Source organism: Triturus cristatus, chromosome 12 (genome assembly GCF_964204655.1).
Source record: "Triturus cristatus chromosome 12, aTriCri1.1, whole genome shotgun sequence".
Taxonomy (NCBI): Eukaryota; Metazoa; Chordata; class Amphibia; order Caudata; family Salamandridae; genus Triturus; species Triturus cristatus.
The window spans coordinates 746,601,542-746,619,566 of NC_140595.1; the positions used below are offsets into that span (position 1 = coordinate 746,601,542).

The 18,025-nt window shown below is 42.4% G+C and overlaps 1 protein-coding gene across 1 annotated transcript in view; it reads left to right on the plus strand.

Moving 5' to 3' along the window:
• The first annotated feature begins 2,047 nt into the window (after window positions 1-2,047).
• Window positions 2,048-18,025, plus strand: part of LOC146782669 (extracellular calcium-sensing receptor-like) — a 140,535-nt gene continuing 124,557 nt past the window's right edge. The window contains exons 1-3 of the mRNA XM_085637169.1: window positions 2,048-2,067; window positions 5,849-6,140; window positions 6,798-7,619. Coding sequence (XP_085493295.1) covers window positions 2,048-2,067; window positions 5,849-6,140; window positions 6,798-7,619 — 1,134 coding nt within the window. The remainder of the gene's footprint in view (window positions 2,068-5,848; window positions 6,141-6,797; window positions 7,620-18,025) is intronic.

Consider the following 18,025-nt stretch of genomic DNA (forward strand, 5'->3'; position numbering starts at 1 on the left):
TTAGTGCAGTTGGTCCTGCTGGCCTTACTTCAATTTTTTTAGGTGACATTGGTTTTTGTAATCCTGTTGGCGTATTTGCCATTGCGTATACTGCCGTTGCTGGATCTTTCAAAAAGGCAAATCTACCAGTGTGATTCATGTTATTGAAAATTGGATATACTGGCAAGGTTAGTAGAGCAGGTGGGCTTCCTTTAGCTGGGCTAGCGGGGGATTTGGTCTTAGCTTTAGCTTTTCTCCTTGCATTCTTAGGTGGGTTTGTTCGTGTTCTCCCCGACCTCATTCCCTTTGTTTTTTTGTTTTTTTTTAATTATCCCTTACTATCTCTGCTCAACTTCTCGCTCCACTTCCCAAGCCTGTCTGTATCCTCAGTCGGAACAGCTGCCGTCAGGGATATTACAAGATAGCAGGATGCTATCGCGGTATGTGGTCGGAGATCTAGTCTCTCTCTGGGGACAGGGAAATGAGTAGGCACTTATTGGGGGTCCTTATAGGGAGTTGCTTTTGTTTTTTTTCTAGTTATTGCCACTTGCGCCTATGTCACCAAAAGAGACGCGGATATCGCCTAGTAGCGCCAAGTTGGGCCGCTGGTGCTAGCACCTCCCACCTTTGTGTCCTGCGGGCGCTGATGCTGCCGCTGGATGGTGCTGATGTAAACAACCTTGAATCACAGTCTGCTACCCCCCTTTCTTATGTCCGGGAGTGCCTTGGCGCAAATAACTCTGCCGGGGTTAGCTTCGCTGCGGGGTTACAGGGTGGGCATTGTTACCTGATTGTTGTGACGTTGTGGTGACTCAAGGGTGCTTCCCCTCTATCCAGCCCGCACCACACCTATAGTTCGAGCGGTTCCTGTCGCCTTCTGAGTTGAATAAAGGTATGGTGCTGATACCGGTACCGGTGATCTGCCGGCTAGTGCAGCAGCGGAGCAGCGGGTAACGGTACGGCGTCCTTGCCTCCTCGCCCCCTCACGCCTCGTGCTCAGCTGCGGGCCTCAACTGACGGCTGTCCCACAATCCTGGTAGGTTACTCTACCACAGTGGTGTTAAAATGGTGGGTGTTAAAATGGTAAACGGTAGGTTGTGCTTTGCGGCGCTGAGGCAAGCTGCGGGGGAGGAATCAGGAGCCCCTCTCACCACATACCCGCACCCGCATACGCCACTTCTCACCGTTTGCACCTGCTGCTGTGATGCCTCCTCTGCTGCTCGCCACCGCTCAGTCACAGTCTTTTTGCTGGGCTGCAGACCACTCTCCCGAGACCCGCCAAGTCCCACAACCAGGACCCTGGGAGCCGCGGGAACCGCCTTGAGCTGCCGCGCTGCGTGCCGATTTCTTCGTGGCAGAGGAGGGGGGAAGAGAGCTGGCGGGCAAACAGACAAATGGGCAAAATGGGAAAAACGGGCAAAATGGGAGCGAGCGAGCCTAATGCTGCTCGGGCTTAAGCTCAAGCTCCGTGCTCCGTACCCCACTCGCTAAGCTCCGAGTTTTTTCGCGGGCTCTGCTTTTGAAAACAGACTCCTCCTCCTCCCAGCGGCCGCCACACTGTAATTTGATAGTGAGCTACTACACTCTATTATGTACAGTGATCTTCCTCACCACAGTCATAAAGAGGCCAATCCCTCTAAACACAGATTCCCCATTAGATGGTCTAGGTCGTTCAATGCACATATTTCCTTCTATACACTGTTATTTACAGAGAAGCAAGCCCATTGAGGCAGTCAAGACCCATTAGATGGTTTAGTACCTTCTATAAAGAGCTTTCACTCTGTGTGCAGATATTTATGGAGAAGCCAGCCTTTGCAACACACAAGCCCCATCAAGTGGTCATGTGTTTACTATATAACGTATTTGCCCTCTACAAAGCTCTGTAAAGTGAGGCCAGTGCTTACTAACACCCTAGTTGTTTTTTGGTGAGCAAGGTTCTACTAAATACATTCTTTACTCAGTCCACAGTTATTTTTGGATAGCACACTTTCTTCAGTCGATCATGGCTCATTAGTTGGGAAGCTTATACTACAGACAGTTTTTGCCCTGCGTACAGATTTTTACAGCAATGATAGTCCTGGCACAAAGGTGAGCCCCATTACATAGCAAAGTAGCTACTATGCGACTATGTGCAGACATTGCCCTATTCGTACTCTTTATGGAGAGGAAAGTTCCTTCAAACATATAAGATCAAATCTGTAGGTAAGCCTCTACTATGTACTATTTGTAAGTAAGCCTTTCATCTGAGAATTACTCAATCTAATTTAATCTATATATTTTTGTGATCGTTTTTACTGGTATATACACTTAATAAAACATCTACTTTTTTATTGCCTAATTATTACTCTGTTGGTCTTCAAGTTCTCCAATAATGCCAACGAAACAACAGCAGAGAAAGAAACATGGCTTGAAGAAGTAAGGGAAAGAGAGAGAGAGAAAGCCGCTGGAAAAAACTGAAAATAAAATAAAGAATGTTATTTAGAGTTCTTGTGTTTTCATTATAAAGTTAGTTAAGAAAACAAAATAAAAAGTGGTTAAAGTGCTACAAAGACACAAAGAGTACCAACTACGCCTAGCTAATCTATTAAAAGGAGGAATTATATTCAAGAATAGAGACAAGCGTTCTACAGCAAAGAAGGAAAAGTTTAAAGAACAGATGTTCTCTAGCACTTGGTTAGTAAGTGATATTATAAGATCTATGAAGGAAGTAAAGAGAAGAGAAGCTAGACATAGGCAGTAAAGTGTGTAGAGACTCTTGTGGACAACACATTTGTTCAAAAGTGGAAGTTGTTCATTCTTATTCTTAAGAGAATGAGAACGTTGGGCAGGTTAGTGACTTGACTTAAGAAGAAATCCCACCAAGAGCAGCATTTCAATATATCAAACTTTTGTGTCATTTTTGAGGGAGCCTGAAACATAGTTTCAGTATTAAAGCTTTCCTTTATGAGGAGAGCTATGTAGTGTTTGTGGTTGACACTAATTAAAATTGATGTTAGTTGCCAGATGCACAGACGGCCCGATTCACAAAGGGCCTCCGCACTCATGGCAGAGGCTCTTTAGGTGTTGCAGAGCTTCCAAATTTCAGTTTAATTGCAGAGGTCCAGCCATGACTGTGGGGCCTCCACCACAAGTGCAGAAGGCTTTTGTGAATCGGACCTGGAATGTATAATTTGGGATGAGATGTTACAGCAAAATCCTCCAGCTCCTCTGTGTGTCCGTACAGGAATATGTTCAATGTAAGATAAGAGTTGGCTGATAAACTAAGGTCTTCTTAAATAAGAACAGCAGAGGAATTTTAAAGGAGAAACAGATTCCCTGCAGAATTAAAAAACTGTAAAAACAACAAGGACATTCTTTGGCTTTCTTATCAAAGCAAGTATGTGAAAGTGCTTTCCACCACATTTGGATGCTATCTATTCCTCACACGAAAATGAGTAATCTAGTGAGAAGGTTGCATTTTGTCAAACGTCCAGCTCTTTACCTAGAAGCTATAAATAGTGCTGTCACATGGCACCCACTCCAATGTGACAAGTATCATGGATGTTATATTCAAATTACATACTTGTTTCCTGAAAGAGACAGTGAAGAAAATGAAGTGGTAGTGGAGGTCAGCAGTGAAGGTGTGGCTGAAAAGAACATGTTAGGTATTTTCAGACAAGAAATTGCTAAACTTACTGAAACATCAGCAGAAATTCCTAAATATATGTTTGTTGCAGTCATGTACACTACAAGTCACAAACAAAAAAGGTAGATATTTGTGTAAAAATGTAATAATGAGATCTAGTACAGTGACTTAAACGTCACTGTACTAAATAGCGGAGAAATGGATTAATATATTTATCAGCAAATTTGTTTTGAAGGTACTATTTTAGCAAACTAGACAACAACAAAAAATGACTCCAAGAGGCCTTCACAATAACTTACAAATATCTCCAAATCCTGCTGAGCTTTAGCAGCTGAATGTGTATTAAAGTACTGTTATCCAGACTGTGCACACTTTCCCAAGTGAGCGATGTTGTAAAGTTTCTAGTTGCAAGCAGATTGAAGATAGAATCCTTCAAGATTTTGGTATTGCATTTACTAAAAATACTGAATTAACCGAGAAGGATGTTTTTCCTATGACTGGTATAGACTGCAGTGATAGGTTTTGGCAGCAAAACATTTAGGCCTTGCTTGGTATTTGCAGATGAGGTAGATCATGATGGTATGTTTGGCTGAAAAATGTGGCTGGGGAGAGTCTTAAAGTAGTTAACATTTGCATGCTTCTGAAATGTTTCTACTTTGGGCTTAAAATACCAGTATTTTGAAGATGTGCATGGTGGCTGATATGAACCAGGGGGCAGTGAAACTAAGAGATTGCATTGCCCTTGCATAATGCAGGGTGACGTAAGGCAACACAAGCCCATAAGTGTGATTTACTAAGCCAAGCAAAGCCGCCAAGAAGGCTTTCTGTGGGTGGAGAATGGGCCTTCCCATGCATCCACCCATGGATTTTGACATAATCTCAGATATACTAAGGTCAGTAAACCTGGGATTGCATTGAATGGTATGCCATGCGTTGAGAGGGATAATGCATTGAAATATCTTTATTTCTCCTAGTTATTTCCTATTTGCATTAGTGTGCTGCATTCTGAAGCAAACATAGAAAGAGGAAAATGCCTCTAAGGGGTTCCTTCCTGCACAAAAATATCCAGCACAGAGGGAGAGCAGTAATGTGTCATATCATAGTAGCTATGTATTCTTCATGCATGGTTGTAGAGTGTGACGTGAGCATTATTCAGTATGAAGTTCAAAGTGTGTTCAGTGTGCTTGCAGTGTGATGTGGCAAGTAAGATGGATGTTTGGAAGTTGGTGTACATTCTGGTGATATTTGTGTGTGCATGACATGGGAGAGATGAGGCATGGACACTGAGAGGATACACATGGAGGTAAGGATCAGAGTAGCTTTCGTGCTCTGTAGTGTGGTGCAAGACACAGGGTTTCCTGTCTGTTTGTCTCTTACATAGCCAACATTGGTTTAGAATGTTCTTGTCTTCATCCATCCTTTGCTTCAGGTGCCTGGAAATGGACACCTTGAAAGATTGAAGCTTTAGGTTTCTGGTCTGGGTAAAAAAACTGTTCTATAGTAATGGTTTACATGAAGTTGAGAAACATTTGCCAAGACCCACCACGTCCGAAGCTGTGTTTCTTTTGGTAGTAACTGAGGAAATCATATTATACCCTGGAGTCTGTGAAGTAGATACTATGCTGGTGAAGTGAGACAAAGCCAGAAACCTTTCACTTGGAAAAACTGAGCAACGTTTTCCAGCTTGTTAAACTTTTCCCATGCAAAGATTATGCACTTGTCCCAACAGCAATGATGATTTCCTCCTACAAGGAAGAGAAGAAACACATGAAAGAACAATGCAAGGTGTCTTGCAGTCAGCACCTTGATTGGTATCCCAGAGAATGAGAGACAGTTACCAAGTACACTGATCCACAAGTCGCTCTTCACAGATGTAGGAACAGTTTCCTCTTGTTGACAAGGACCAATAAAGTCGGATGTTCTTATGCTTCAAGACCTTATAAATTTGAAAAACTGCATGGCTGCTGGTAAGGAAACCACAACTTTTCCCACCTCACTTCTAGTCTCTTGTTAACACATTATAATACAATAATTTGCAAGTATTATTACTCTTTGATATATGGGGTGTGCATAAACAACTGCAAATATTGCAATACACAAGTATCTCAAATAATGATGTGAATTAAGACCTGGTTCTATATTTGGATTCATTCTAGAATCTCAGCTGATTCATGAAAACTATACAAAGAAAGGTTACCAATTGAGAATTTAACTTTTATCTCCTTCTTTATCATTCCTCATCAGATTCTTCATTATGGCATACAGTTGGGTACAAGCCATGGTATTCACCATCATTGAAATTAACAAAAATCATGCTTTACTTCCAAAGATCACATTGGGATTCCAGATATTTGATTCCTGCCTGTCTGTAAAAAGAAGTTTGCAGGGAACTGCTTGGCTGTTAACAGGTAGAGGAAAGCCCATCCTGAACTACCGGTGCCAGAATGAGTCTGTGCTCACTGCAGTCATTGGGGAATCAATCTCTACCTCCTCACTTTCAATGGCCAGATTTCTGGGACTCTATAGGATGCCACAGGTAATGGGTGAGGTGAAATTACTTAGAGGCGATGATATGCAGTTCTTCCTAAGGTGTCCATAGGTTATCCATTATCATTACTGTCTCAATTATTACGTGGCTGGAGGTCCATTCATTTTATTTCAGAAACCCACAGCATCTACTCCAATCCCATTCCTCTACAGATAATAAAATGATACACGCATAACGTTCTCATTAACTGAGTTCCCACATACATAAATAAGAATGTCATTATCAAGGGCAATACAAATAGATGACATGTACTCCACTTATTAGACAAGTGTTATATAGATCTTTAAAACCTCTGAAACTTACAAACCAATGTGATGTTTTGTATGGAATGTGTTATGAATTAATTTTTTTCCTGATGTGGAGCTTTTCTTCTGGAAGATGCTATTACACAGTTGTATATTAGCAATGCTCAAAATTTAAATTCTCCACACTCAAACCTACATAAAGGCTAATGCAGTTAAAAAGCGGCTTCGACCAAAGTATTTGCATCAGCTAATGTTCTAGAAACACACAATATTCAGCTGAAAGAAATATTAAAATAGCCAGTAAAAGTTGCTCTTTGTCTATCATGTCCAGTAACGCCAGATTTGCTTGACTATCTTGCTTTTGTTGCCTAAAGCTGAGCTGCTTTATCTAACCTCACAGGTCAGTTACTCTGCATCAATTCCACTGCTCAGTGAAAAAGCTCAATTTCCATCTTTTTTACGAACATTCCCTAGTGACTACTTTCAGGCATATGGACTTACGGAGCTGGTGGTGAACTTTGGCTGGACCTGGGTGGGGCTTCTCTCTGGCGAGGATGACTATGGAACTCTGGGCTCCCAAGTGTTGAAAGCGAACCTCTTAGCATCTGGAATCTGCATAGCATTTCATGAGACTGTCCCCATCAGCCCTTCCACCAATAGAAACACTGTGATCAGTGATGTAGTCAAGAGATCATCAGTCAATGTCATCCTGGCCTTTTGTAATCATCTCTACCTGCTTCCAGTGCTCAAGTCACTTGTCAGAGAAAACATCGCTGGGAAGTTGTGGATTGCTAGTGATGCGTTGTTCACTACCACCATTACCTCCAGCGCCGAACTTGGCAACATCATGAGTGGCTCACTTGGTTTGACTCCACAGGAGGGTAAGGTGCCAGGGATGGAAGACTTCTTCCTCAAAGCTCATCCTTTTACTTCATCTAGTGATGTATTTATTAAACTCTTCTGGGAGGAGGCCTTTGGATGCCAATGGAAAACCAGTAATCTGACTTCAAGAAATAGCGACATTAAAAGTACAGGCTGGTGCACTGGAGAGGAAAAACTGGATCAAAGAAATTATGACTATGACCAAAGAATCACCTATAATATTTACAATGCTATCTATGCCGTGGCACATGCCTTACACAACATGCATTCCTGTGTGCCAAGACATGGGCCCTTCACTCATAATGAGTGTGCCAACCTCAACAATTTCACACCATGGCAGGTATGTGACTAAGGATCCTTTAATCTGCCATTCTAGACTGAACTCAAAAACTTTGTATGGTGTCTTGAGATTTGGCTCAAAGAGTTTTTTGTGCAAATGAAACAGAAAGTACAGTGTCTGGCTGAACTTATCATTGTGACTGATGAGAGCAAAGTTGGTTGGTGATCAATATGAATTTTGAAATATTTAACTCGGTAAGCCCTGTTTATAAACACATTTTCACACCTATATTAACCTTGGGGATTACAAGACAAAGTTGCATGCCGTTTGTGATGCATAGGATCAGAATTAGCAGAGATGGACACCAAATGTCACACCTGAGTGCAAAGTTATCTTGTATGGTAGGGTTTCCCAGGTGAAAACGTTGGAATTAGTGATGGGAAAGAGGCAGTGTTGTGTTGTTTGGCATGCAAACTGCATTGAACACCAACAATGTAAGATTTTTATTGTTATTCACAGACTTGCTATATTGCCATCAGCATGCCTGTACCAATGTAGGACTCCACCAAAATATATAAAAAAAAGATTGAATTAATGGAATCATTTAGAGGAGGGCTTTAATTGAACATTCAGCAAAAATAGGAGATGTCCTTCACGCCCTCATCTACCTTTACAAAACTCATTTTAAAAATATGTTCAGGTCTTGATTGGAGGCCCAATTTAGTCTGTCAATTATGTCCCATTTTCATTGGCTTCACCTTTACCGCAGAGCTGTGAAGATGTTAGCTGATCTACATGGAGAAACATTACCAGCTTGTTAGGAAAACTCCCAATGCAGTTTTCGGATTTCCAGGACCCAGATTCAGTCTACAACCACAACACTGAGAATCGCAGGAAGGTGAACAGATTCTTGGATGCATAGTCAGAAGAGGTGGTGACACTGGTAGATATGCAAAGGGACAGGGAGAGTCATAATATGAAGTCCCAGGGGAAGTAAGTTAAAGAGGGAGCATTGGAATGGAGTAAGTTATGGTGAGTCAGTAGTGGCAGAATCAGCATCTAACACCCGCAAAAGCAAAAAGTGACACATCTTGAATTGGCAGTGGGTGAAGATATTAGTTCCGCAGCTCCTGTGATACAGCAGTTTAGCTGTCATGCTGTAAATAAGGCTCTGCATTTGTATTCATGCTGGAAGCAGTAAGGTAAAAGCTCCAAAATTCATAGGGTGTAGGAGAGATGGTTTCTCAACAAATTAAAATACACCCCTGGTGGGAATATAAATAGCTGTTTTACGCATATATACTTAATACTACTGGTCCTGCCATTCCCACTTGTCACTTTACCTTGTTAGTCTACTTTATAATTAAATCCCTATTGCGAGAACATCATCTCTTTGTTATGCCTTTATACTCTTCACCAATGCCTATATGCAATCTTAAACCTGTTGCTTTCCAATAGAAAACATTCCTGTAATTAGAATGTTAAATTATTGTCAATTAAACTCAATTTAATTGAATCAAATAATGTACCCGTACCAAGTTGCTATCTTTAACTTTTTGATTTGATGAATATGAACATTTTATATATTAAATTCCTTTAATCTAGTACATTAAATGTAATGAAATCCTGTTTTTCAAACTTTCACTCTTAAAATGCATATTTGTCATATTAAATAAACAAATTTTGATGAAATTTGGTTGATTGAACAACTGTCATGCTAGTAATAAATCTAACCTAATCCCAACAAATGTTAAGTATTAAACTACATTTAAATTCAAAAACCTTTACTTACACAATCTGGTCTACGTAGAATAACTTTAACTTGAAACATGATGCTAACTGCAATCACTGTGTACTCTCTCATTGAATTATTTGAATTCAACTTAATGTAATTAAATTAATGCAGTGTGAAAGATTTGCAAAAATTGCATTAATGTAAATATGTCAAACGAAAAACAAATAAGCAAAATTACATATCTGGGACTTAATATTAAAATATGATACTCCATCAATCAATCAGGGGAATTGTAAACGCTCTACTCTCATCCGTGAGGGTCTCAAGCCGCTGGGCGTGGGGGGGCTCGGGGGGGGTCAGCAGCCCCGTTCAGCTGAACAGCCAGGTCTTCAGAGCCATCCTGAAGGAGTTCAGGGAAGGGCGCGTCTGATGTCGGTCGGGAGCTCGTTCCAGGTCTTAGCCATGATGTAGGAGAAGGATCTTCCCCCTGCTCTGGCTCTGTGGATGCTTGGGTTTCGTTGAGGAAGAGGTTGGTGGAACGGAGGTTTCTTTTGGGTACGTGGAGGGTGACTCTGTCATTGAGATATTGAGGTCCGGTGTTGTGTAGGCATTTGTAGGCGTGAGTGAGAATCTTGAAGTGATACAACGGGGAGCCAGTGGAGCTTGTGTAGGTGTTGACTGATGTGTTTGTGTCGAGGGATGCCAAGGGTGAGTCTGGCGGCGGTGTTCTGTATCGTCTGGAGCTTGCAGAGTAGAGACTTGTTGATACCGGCGTAGAGGGTGTTTCTGTAGTGCAATCTGATGGTGATGAGTGTGTGAGTGGCTGTCTTCCTTGTCTAGGGGGGATCCATTTGAAGGTCTTGCAGAGGAAGCGGAGGGTGTTGAAACAGCTGGAGGTGATGGTGTTGACCTGTCTGTTCATGGAGAGGGAGGAGTCGTGTACGATGCAGAGGGTTTTGGTGTGGTCGGTGGGGGTCGGGGCCTGCCGAGGGCTGTGGGCCACCATGTGTTGCTCCATGCTGAAGGGGTGTTTCCGAGGAGAAAAACCTCTGGCTTCTCTGAGTTGAGTTTTAGGCAGCTGTTGCTCATCCAGGCTGCAATCCTTCCTACAAGTTGAGTCTGGTTGTGGCGGGTCCTTTGTGAGGGAGAGGATGAGCTGGATGTTGTCTGCATAGGAGATTATGCTGAGGCCGTGCTGTCGGACAATGGTGGGGAGGGGAGCCATGTAGATGTTGAAGAGGGTAGGGCTTAGTGATGACCCCTGTGGGACTCCGCAGTAGAGTTCCATGGGTTCGGAGAGGAAGGGTGGTAGTCTGATCCTTTGGCTTCTGCAGGTGAGGAACGATAGGATCCAGTCGAGGGTGGTGCCTTGTATGCCAGCGTTGTGTAGTCTGACAGTGTGCGATGGGAGACGGTGTCGAAAGCTGCTGATAGGTCGAGTAAGATCAGGGCTTTGGTGTGGCCTTGGTCGAGGAGGGTGCAGATGTCGACAGTGGCGGTGAGTAGGGCAGTCTAGGTGCTGTGGTTGCTGCAGAATCCGGATTGTAAGGGTTCGAAGATGGCGTTATCTTCGATGAACTTTATCAGTTCTGCGTTGACGGTCTTCTTGGCAACTTTTGTCGCGAAGGGGAGGAGCGATATGGGCCGGTAGTTTTGAACTCCATCGGATCGGCTGAGGGTTTCTTGAGCAGGGGCCTGACTTCTGCGCGTTTCCAGTCATCGGGGAAAGTGCCGGTCTCGAGGGTGGTGTTGATGGTGCATTGTAGTGCGTGTGTGATTGCAGTGGCAGCTCTGTGGTATATGTGTGGTGGGTAGGGATCTGTGGGGGTCCCGGAGTAGATGCTTTTCATGATCGCTGCTGTCTCTTCAGTCGTGATCGCCGTCCAGGAGGAGATGATGAGCTGGCTGGCGTTGTCGGAGGGAGGGCTGATAGGGGGACAGGCGTATGGTTGTTTAAGTTGTCGTAGAGGTTCTTTAACTTCAGGTGGAAGTAGGATCCTAGTTTGTTGGAGAGGCCTACTAGGGATGTAATTCAAATAAAAAAACTATAGAAATGCAAGACCTGTTATATAAGCATGTAGCCATTTGATTCAATGCAGCCTGCCCCTGCCACGCTATAGAAAATTTTTCCCTGTTTCCTAAGCTCAGCCACCTTCACCAAACCCATTCTTATCTACTTTCCCTTTTTTCAACTTTATTTTCACTTTTTGTTACATTATGCCTGCCCTGTGTGCTAACCTTTTTGTTCCTCATTTGTCTATTTTTGCAATATATTCCCTTTTCCCTTAGTTATCCATATCAAAGGACAAAGGCAGGTAGCACTGCATGCACTCTCAGACAACCTGTTGTCAACTGCAGTGCAAAAGGTTTACAGCCCACTATATTTATTATGAGGTGGAGGTGACAGTGCTGATTTGTTTTGGACAGCGCCAACATCCTTTCATGTAGCAGAAGGCAACAGGCCCTAAAAGAGTACAGATTGGTAGCGCACAAGCAGTGCAAAGGGAAATTGTGGTGCAGCATGTGCCACCACATTTGGTTTCCCAGGCCAAGGGGTAGTTGATGCACGGCTGGCCCGACCCAGTTGACTTGGGGAGTACCTGCTCAACCTATTTGGTGCTGAGATGGCAAGGCTAGGTAGATGATGTTTAAAACGATTACATTTTATACATATTAGTTTTCAGAAGGCATTAGTTACATTACAGGTAAATTTACATGGAAAATTTTGGAGTGATCCGTCAAGTGGGGGGCTGAGAAAAAGTGGGCGGGGTCCCAAAATGTGTTCTCTCCATGCAATGTTTATTGGAAAACTGGGATAATGTGATTCAGAAATCATAACTAAATGGTATTACCCCAAACTTGGCAGAAAGCTAAAATGAAAGATGTGTTGGTATTGTGGTGGAGTCAGCAATCTCCACAAAAATACTCGATCAATCCTCACTTCTCATATCATCCACAAAGGATTGCCAACACTCCAGAGTTATTTTGCAGTTATTTTATAAAAGTGCTACCAAGACTCGTTTCAGCTTTTTGCAGTTTAATGTTGTGGAGTGCTGCAGGAAGTGCTGCAGCCACCCAAAAAAATTAAAAGGAACATGGCAAGTCTACTGGGTCATCAAATCCATGACGCCAGGAGAAAATACACATTCTTTTTTTTTATTGGATCTCTATGTTCTTTAGCTGCGGTGTGACTCTTGTTGTTGTTTTTATAATTGAATATTGTGGGCTAAACGTTTTATAAGAAAGACTCAGAGACATGTTGGGTTTATTTAAAAATATAAAAATAACATATCTGAGATTTTTTTCAACATTTTTCAGCTCAACAAATGGGATCATAAAAACAATGTTAAAGGAAAGTCTCACAGATATGTTGATTTCTTTTTTTATCAAAAGTTTATTAAATATTTTGATCAAAATCATTATTATCAAACATTGCATTGTGTGAATTATCGGAATAAAGATTTGATTTATAATGTTGGTGACTTTTGGAGAAAGATGATAGATGTGCTTTATATAATTTGATATGCTCACTCGTTGATAAAGCAAATAGCCCACTTTTTAAGTTTTGGTGTAAAGGCCATGCGCTGCACAGAGGTGGCTGCCACAGGTCCTGCCACACACCAGGCTCTGTGGCCAACCCCACATTGCACACAGCCTTGGGTTGCCTGCCTTTGTGGGGTTGGACACAGGGCCTGGCCACATCACTGATGACGTCATCCAGTGACTGTGAGTCTTTTCTAGATGTTTTTGTGTGTTAAACGAAAATACTAAAGTACTACAAATGTTAAATTAGTATACTTTGTGTACTACTAAGTGATTCCTTCTTTTGACATAGTTTATGTGAGTTGCTGTGTAACTGTGTATATCTGCATGTGAGTGGGTATCTGAGTGATGGCACAGGTGTGTAAGTGGGTTTGTGAATGGCTTGAAAGGGTATATACGTGGGTATCCGTAGCTAAGTGGGTGACTCAGTGGCTGTGTGAGTGGCTGTACTGCTGAGTGAGTGGGTGTGTCCATGGATGTATGGGTGGGTGAATGAGTGGCTATGTGAGCTGTTGTATGGGTGGGTGAGTGGGTGTGTCAGTGCCTATATAGGTGAGTGAATGTGCATCTGAATGGCTGTATGAGTGAGTGACTGGGTGTGTAAGTGGCTGTATCGGTGAGTGAGTAGCTGTTTGAGTGAGTGTTTGGTTAAGTGAGTTGGTGTGTGAGTGGCTGTATGGAAGAGTGAGTGTCTGTGAGATTGGCTGCATGGCAGAGTGACTGGCTGTGTGAGTGGTTGTATGGATGTGTGAATGGGTATGTAAGTGATTGTGTGGGTGTGTGAGTAGTTATGTGGGTGAGTGAGTGGTTCTGTTGAGAGGCTGTATAGGTGAGTGATTGATTTTGTATGTGAGTGGCTGTATAAGTGAATAACTGGGTATGCCAGTACCTGTTTGGGTGAGTGTGTTTTAGTGTTAATGGATGGATCGGTAATTGACTGGTAGTACGATACAGCTTTATGAGTAAGTGCGTGCGTGTGTGAGTGGCTCTTTGCATAGGTGAGTGGTTGTGTACTTGTATGGGTTTGTGAATGGGTATGTGAGTGGTTGTTTGGGTGTGTAAGTTAGAGCATAAAACGTTGCATGGGGTGTGAGTTGGTGTGTGAGTGGTTCTGTGGATGATGTCATCAGTGATGCCATTTGAGATGTCATGAGTGATGTCACTGACCATGGCATGAGTGAGGTAATATGTTAGGTCAAAAGCAGTGCATTGCGGGGAATATGTTATAGTTAGCTCAGGTAACTATAACTTCTGAATTTCACTGGTTTTGTACAAGTGAAATCTGAGCCTGACTATATAATGTCCCTGTAAACTTTAGGTTTTTCAGTGAAGCTCCACATTTGACTAACTATAGCATCCCTGTTACCTTTGGGTTTCTAAGTGAATTTGTACATTTTAAATTGCCTGTTCATAACTGTAAGCACTAACCTTTGACACTGAGTACATGACTATCTGGGTTTATGAGTGTAGAGTAGGTTTTTAAATGGGTGCGAAAGAGTATGAGTGAGTCTGTAGATGAGTATAAGAGTGTTTAAGTGGGGTCTGTGAGTGGGTGTATGAAGCTCTGAGAGGGAATGTGAGTTGGTGAGAGAGAATATGAGTGATTCTGTAAGTGGGTGTATACGTGTCTGGCAGTGTCTTTGAATTGGTGTACATGCCCAAGTTCATCTGTAAGTGAATGCATGAGTACATGAGTCTGTGAATGGGTGTGAGAGTGTCTGAGTTGTTTTGTGAGAGGGTACATGAGTACCTGAGTAGGTTTGGCTCATTATCAGCTTTTCTGCTCACTTCTAACCTTTATTTTGCCTCTTTTTGCTCATTGCTGACCTTTCTTTCCTCTTTCTGCTTGTTTCTGATCTGCATTTTGCCTCTTTCTGCTCGTTTCTGACACTTCATTTGCCTTTTTATGCTTGTCTGTGACCGTTATATTTTCTCTTTCTGCTCATTTCTGTCTTTTATTTTGCCTCTTTCTGCTCATTTCTGTCCCTTACTTTGCTTCTTCCTGCTTATTTCTGAGCTCTATTTTGCCTCTCTCTGCTAGTTTCTGGGCTTTATTTTGCATCTCCTGCTCGTTTTAGAGCCCTATTTTTCCGCTGTCTACTGATTTCTGACCTTTGTTTTATGCTAGTTTCTGAACTTTTTTGCCTCTTTCTGCTCATTTCTTATCACTCTGTTGCCTCTTCCTGCTCATTTATGATCTTTATTTTACCTCTTTCTCCTCATTTCTTATCTCTATTTTGTGTCTTTCTCCTTGTTTCCGACCTTTATTTTGCCTCTTACTGCTTGTTTCTGACCTTTATTCTGCCTCTTTCTGCTCGTTTCTGACCTTCTTTCTGCTCATTTATGACCTCTATTCTGCCACTTCCTGCTCGTTTCTCACCTTCATAATGTCCCTTTCTGCTCGCTGCTGACCTTTATTCTGCCTCTCTCTGCTCATTTATGACCATTATTTTGCCTCTTTTGGCTAATTTCTCACTTTTATTTTGCCTCTTCTTGCATGTTTATGACTTTTATTCTGATTTTTTTGCTAGTTTATCACCTTTATTTTGCTCCTTTCTGCTTATTGCTGACCTTTATTTGGCCTCTTTCTGTTCATTGCTTACCTATATTCTGCCTCTTTCTGCTCATTCTGAGATCTATTCTGCCTCTTTCTGCTGGTTTCTCACCTTTCTTTTGCCTCTTTCTGCTCGTTTCTGATCTCTATTTTGCTTCATTCTGCTTGTTTCTAACCTTTATTCTGCCTCTTGCTTCTCATTTATGACCTTTTTTCTGCCTCTTCCTGCTCATTTATGACCTCTATTCTGCCACTTCCTGCTTGTTTCTCACCTTTATCATGTCTCTGCTTGTTGCAGACCTTTACTCTGCCTCTTTTATGACCATTATTTTGTCTCTTTCTGCTCGTTTCTTACTTTTATTTTGCCTCTTCCTGCTCATTTATTACTTTTATTCTGACTCTTTCTGCTAGTTCATCACCTTTATTTTGCCTTTTTCTGCTCATTCTGAGATCTATTTTGCCTCTTTCTGCTTGTTTCTGACCATTATTCGGTCTCTTTCTGCTCCTTTCTGATCTTTATTTTGCCTCTTTTTTGCTCATTGCTGACATATATTCTGCTTCTTTCTGCTAATTTCTGACCTTTATCCGGTCTCTTTCTGCTCATTTCTGACCTTTATTCTGCCTCTTTCTCCACTTTTCCCCTGGGACTGCAGGGGGAGTCCCCCTGGTTTGAGCTGGCTCCCTGCCTCCCAAGGAAGCTGACATTGCTCTCATAGACAGGCAGCTGCTTAACATGCATATCCCTCTCCATGAGAGCCATCCTTTCGTCTGTTTCCCTGGCCACTTGATGGTGGGAAACAGACAAATACTCTGATCTCAGCAAGTGGAAGCAGTTTCACAGCTCTGAGTTGGTGAGAGCAGCGTTCGTATCTGGTCTGACACAGTAGGATCTGTCAAAGTCAGGTCAGAACAAACAGCTATGTTCTGGGGTGGGCACCCCAGAACATAGCAGGAGCCAGCTCTCGGGGTGGCAGTCTCTAGGGCCATATATGGCTCTAGGAGTGGGGCCACAGGGCCCCCATCCTTTGATCTGCATGGGCCAGCCCCAGGGAGGTGGTAATCCCTGGGACCATATATGGCCTTGTGGCCACCCTTCAAGTTTTGGTTATATGAAAGGGCCCAGGGAGGGAGTGGTCCCCGGAGCCCTGGGGTGTTTTGTGCAGCCCCCCATTACTTTGAATTTAGCCCTGGGGAGGTGGTAGTCCCAGGGGCTTTAACCTACTCCAGGAGGCCAGTGCATCCGGCCTACCTCTTAATTTAATATGAAGCCCAGGGAAGGTGGTAGTCCCTGAGGATCAAAAGAGCCTATGGAGGGAGGTCCACAGGGCCCCCCTCCATTATACTACAAAAGCCCTGGGGAGGTGGGATTCCCCGTGGCTTAAAAGAGCCTCAGGAGGGGGGCCTTCAGGAGCGGGCCCCATGTGCCCCCTCCTGTTTTTTAATCCTGTATGCTCCTGGGACATACCCACCTGGGGCTAAACAAAAGACAAGCACAGGAGCCCACACTTTTCTTTATTTTTCAGTGGTAGTCGCGGATCCAGCGTAGCTCCTGCTGAAAAAAATGCTTTTTTTGCTAATGGGTCTGGGTATTCCTACCCTGACCACTTTTATAGTTATTGAATATTTTTTCAGGGACTCGGCTGAAGCCAAATCGCAAGATGGCTGCCAACGCTTCCTAGTTGAAGTGCTGGCAGCCAATCAGGAGGGTTCCCAAAGCTTTTTCATCCTTATATATCTAAATTTGGATTTCTTTTAATATCTCAAAAAGTACTGAATGGATTTCCACCAATTCACAAACTGGTCGCTTTCTAAAACAACCGTGACCTTTCTGACAAACCTAGTATAATTCAGTTCAGCAGTTCATGCTGTAGCCGGGTCTAAAATCTCTAAGGGAATTTGCATAGGGAAAATGTGTTTCGAGGCTTTTTCTCAGCCACCGCTTGATGAATCACCCTGACACCTTCAAGACAGCAGCTGAAGAGAGCATCATACTAGTTTTGAAAATGTGTCATAGAGCGCTAGAGTTATTGGCCAAAAAAAAAATGCTCTTCCTATGAAAACAGCATTCTAACTTTAACTTACTACTGGCGACCGCTAGTAGGTAATTATATATATATATAACTACTGAATATATATATATATATATATTTATATATATGTATATGTGTATATATATATATATTCACTGAAAAAACCATAGGTTTCACACATGTTATAGTTAGGAATTAGCATTTAAAAAACCTTGCAAATTCAGTGAAAAAACCATAGGTTTCACACATGTTATAGTTAGCTGGACATTTCACTCGTAAAAAACCAATGAAATTTCCCCGTTATAGTTAGTTAAGCTAACTATAACTCGCGCGCCCGCAATGCACTGCTGATGACGTCACATATTACATCACTCATGACATGGTCAGTGACATCACTCATGACATCACTGATGACATCTCAAATGACATCACTGATGACATCACTGATGACATCATCCAGTGAATGTGTGTTTTTCTGAAAATTACATATGTTTTATATATGTATATCTCAAGGTCGATGGAAGAATAAATGAGTATATAAGTGTCTAAATGGATGATTTGTTTTTGAAAAATTGATTGTATTACTGACTGATTAAGTGTATCT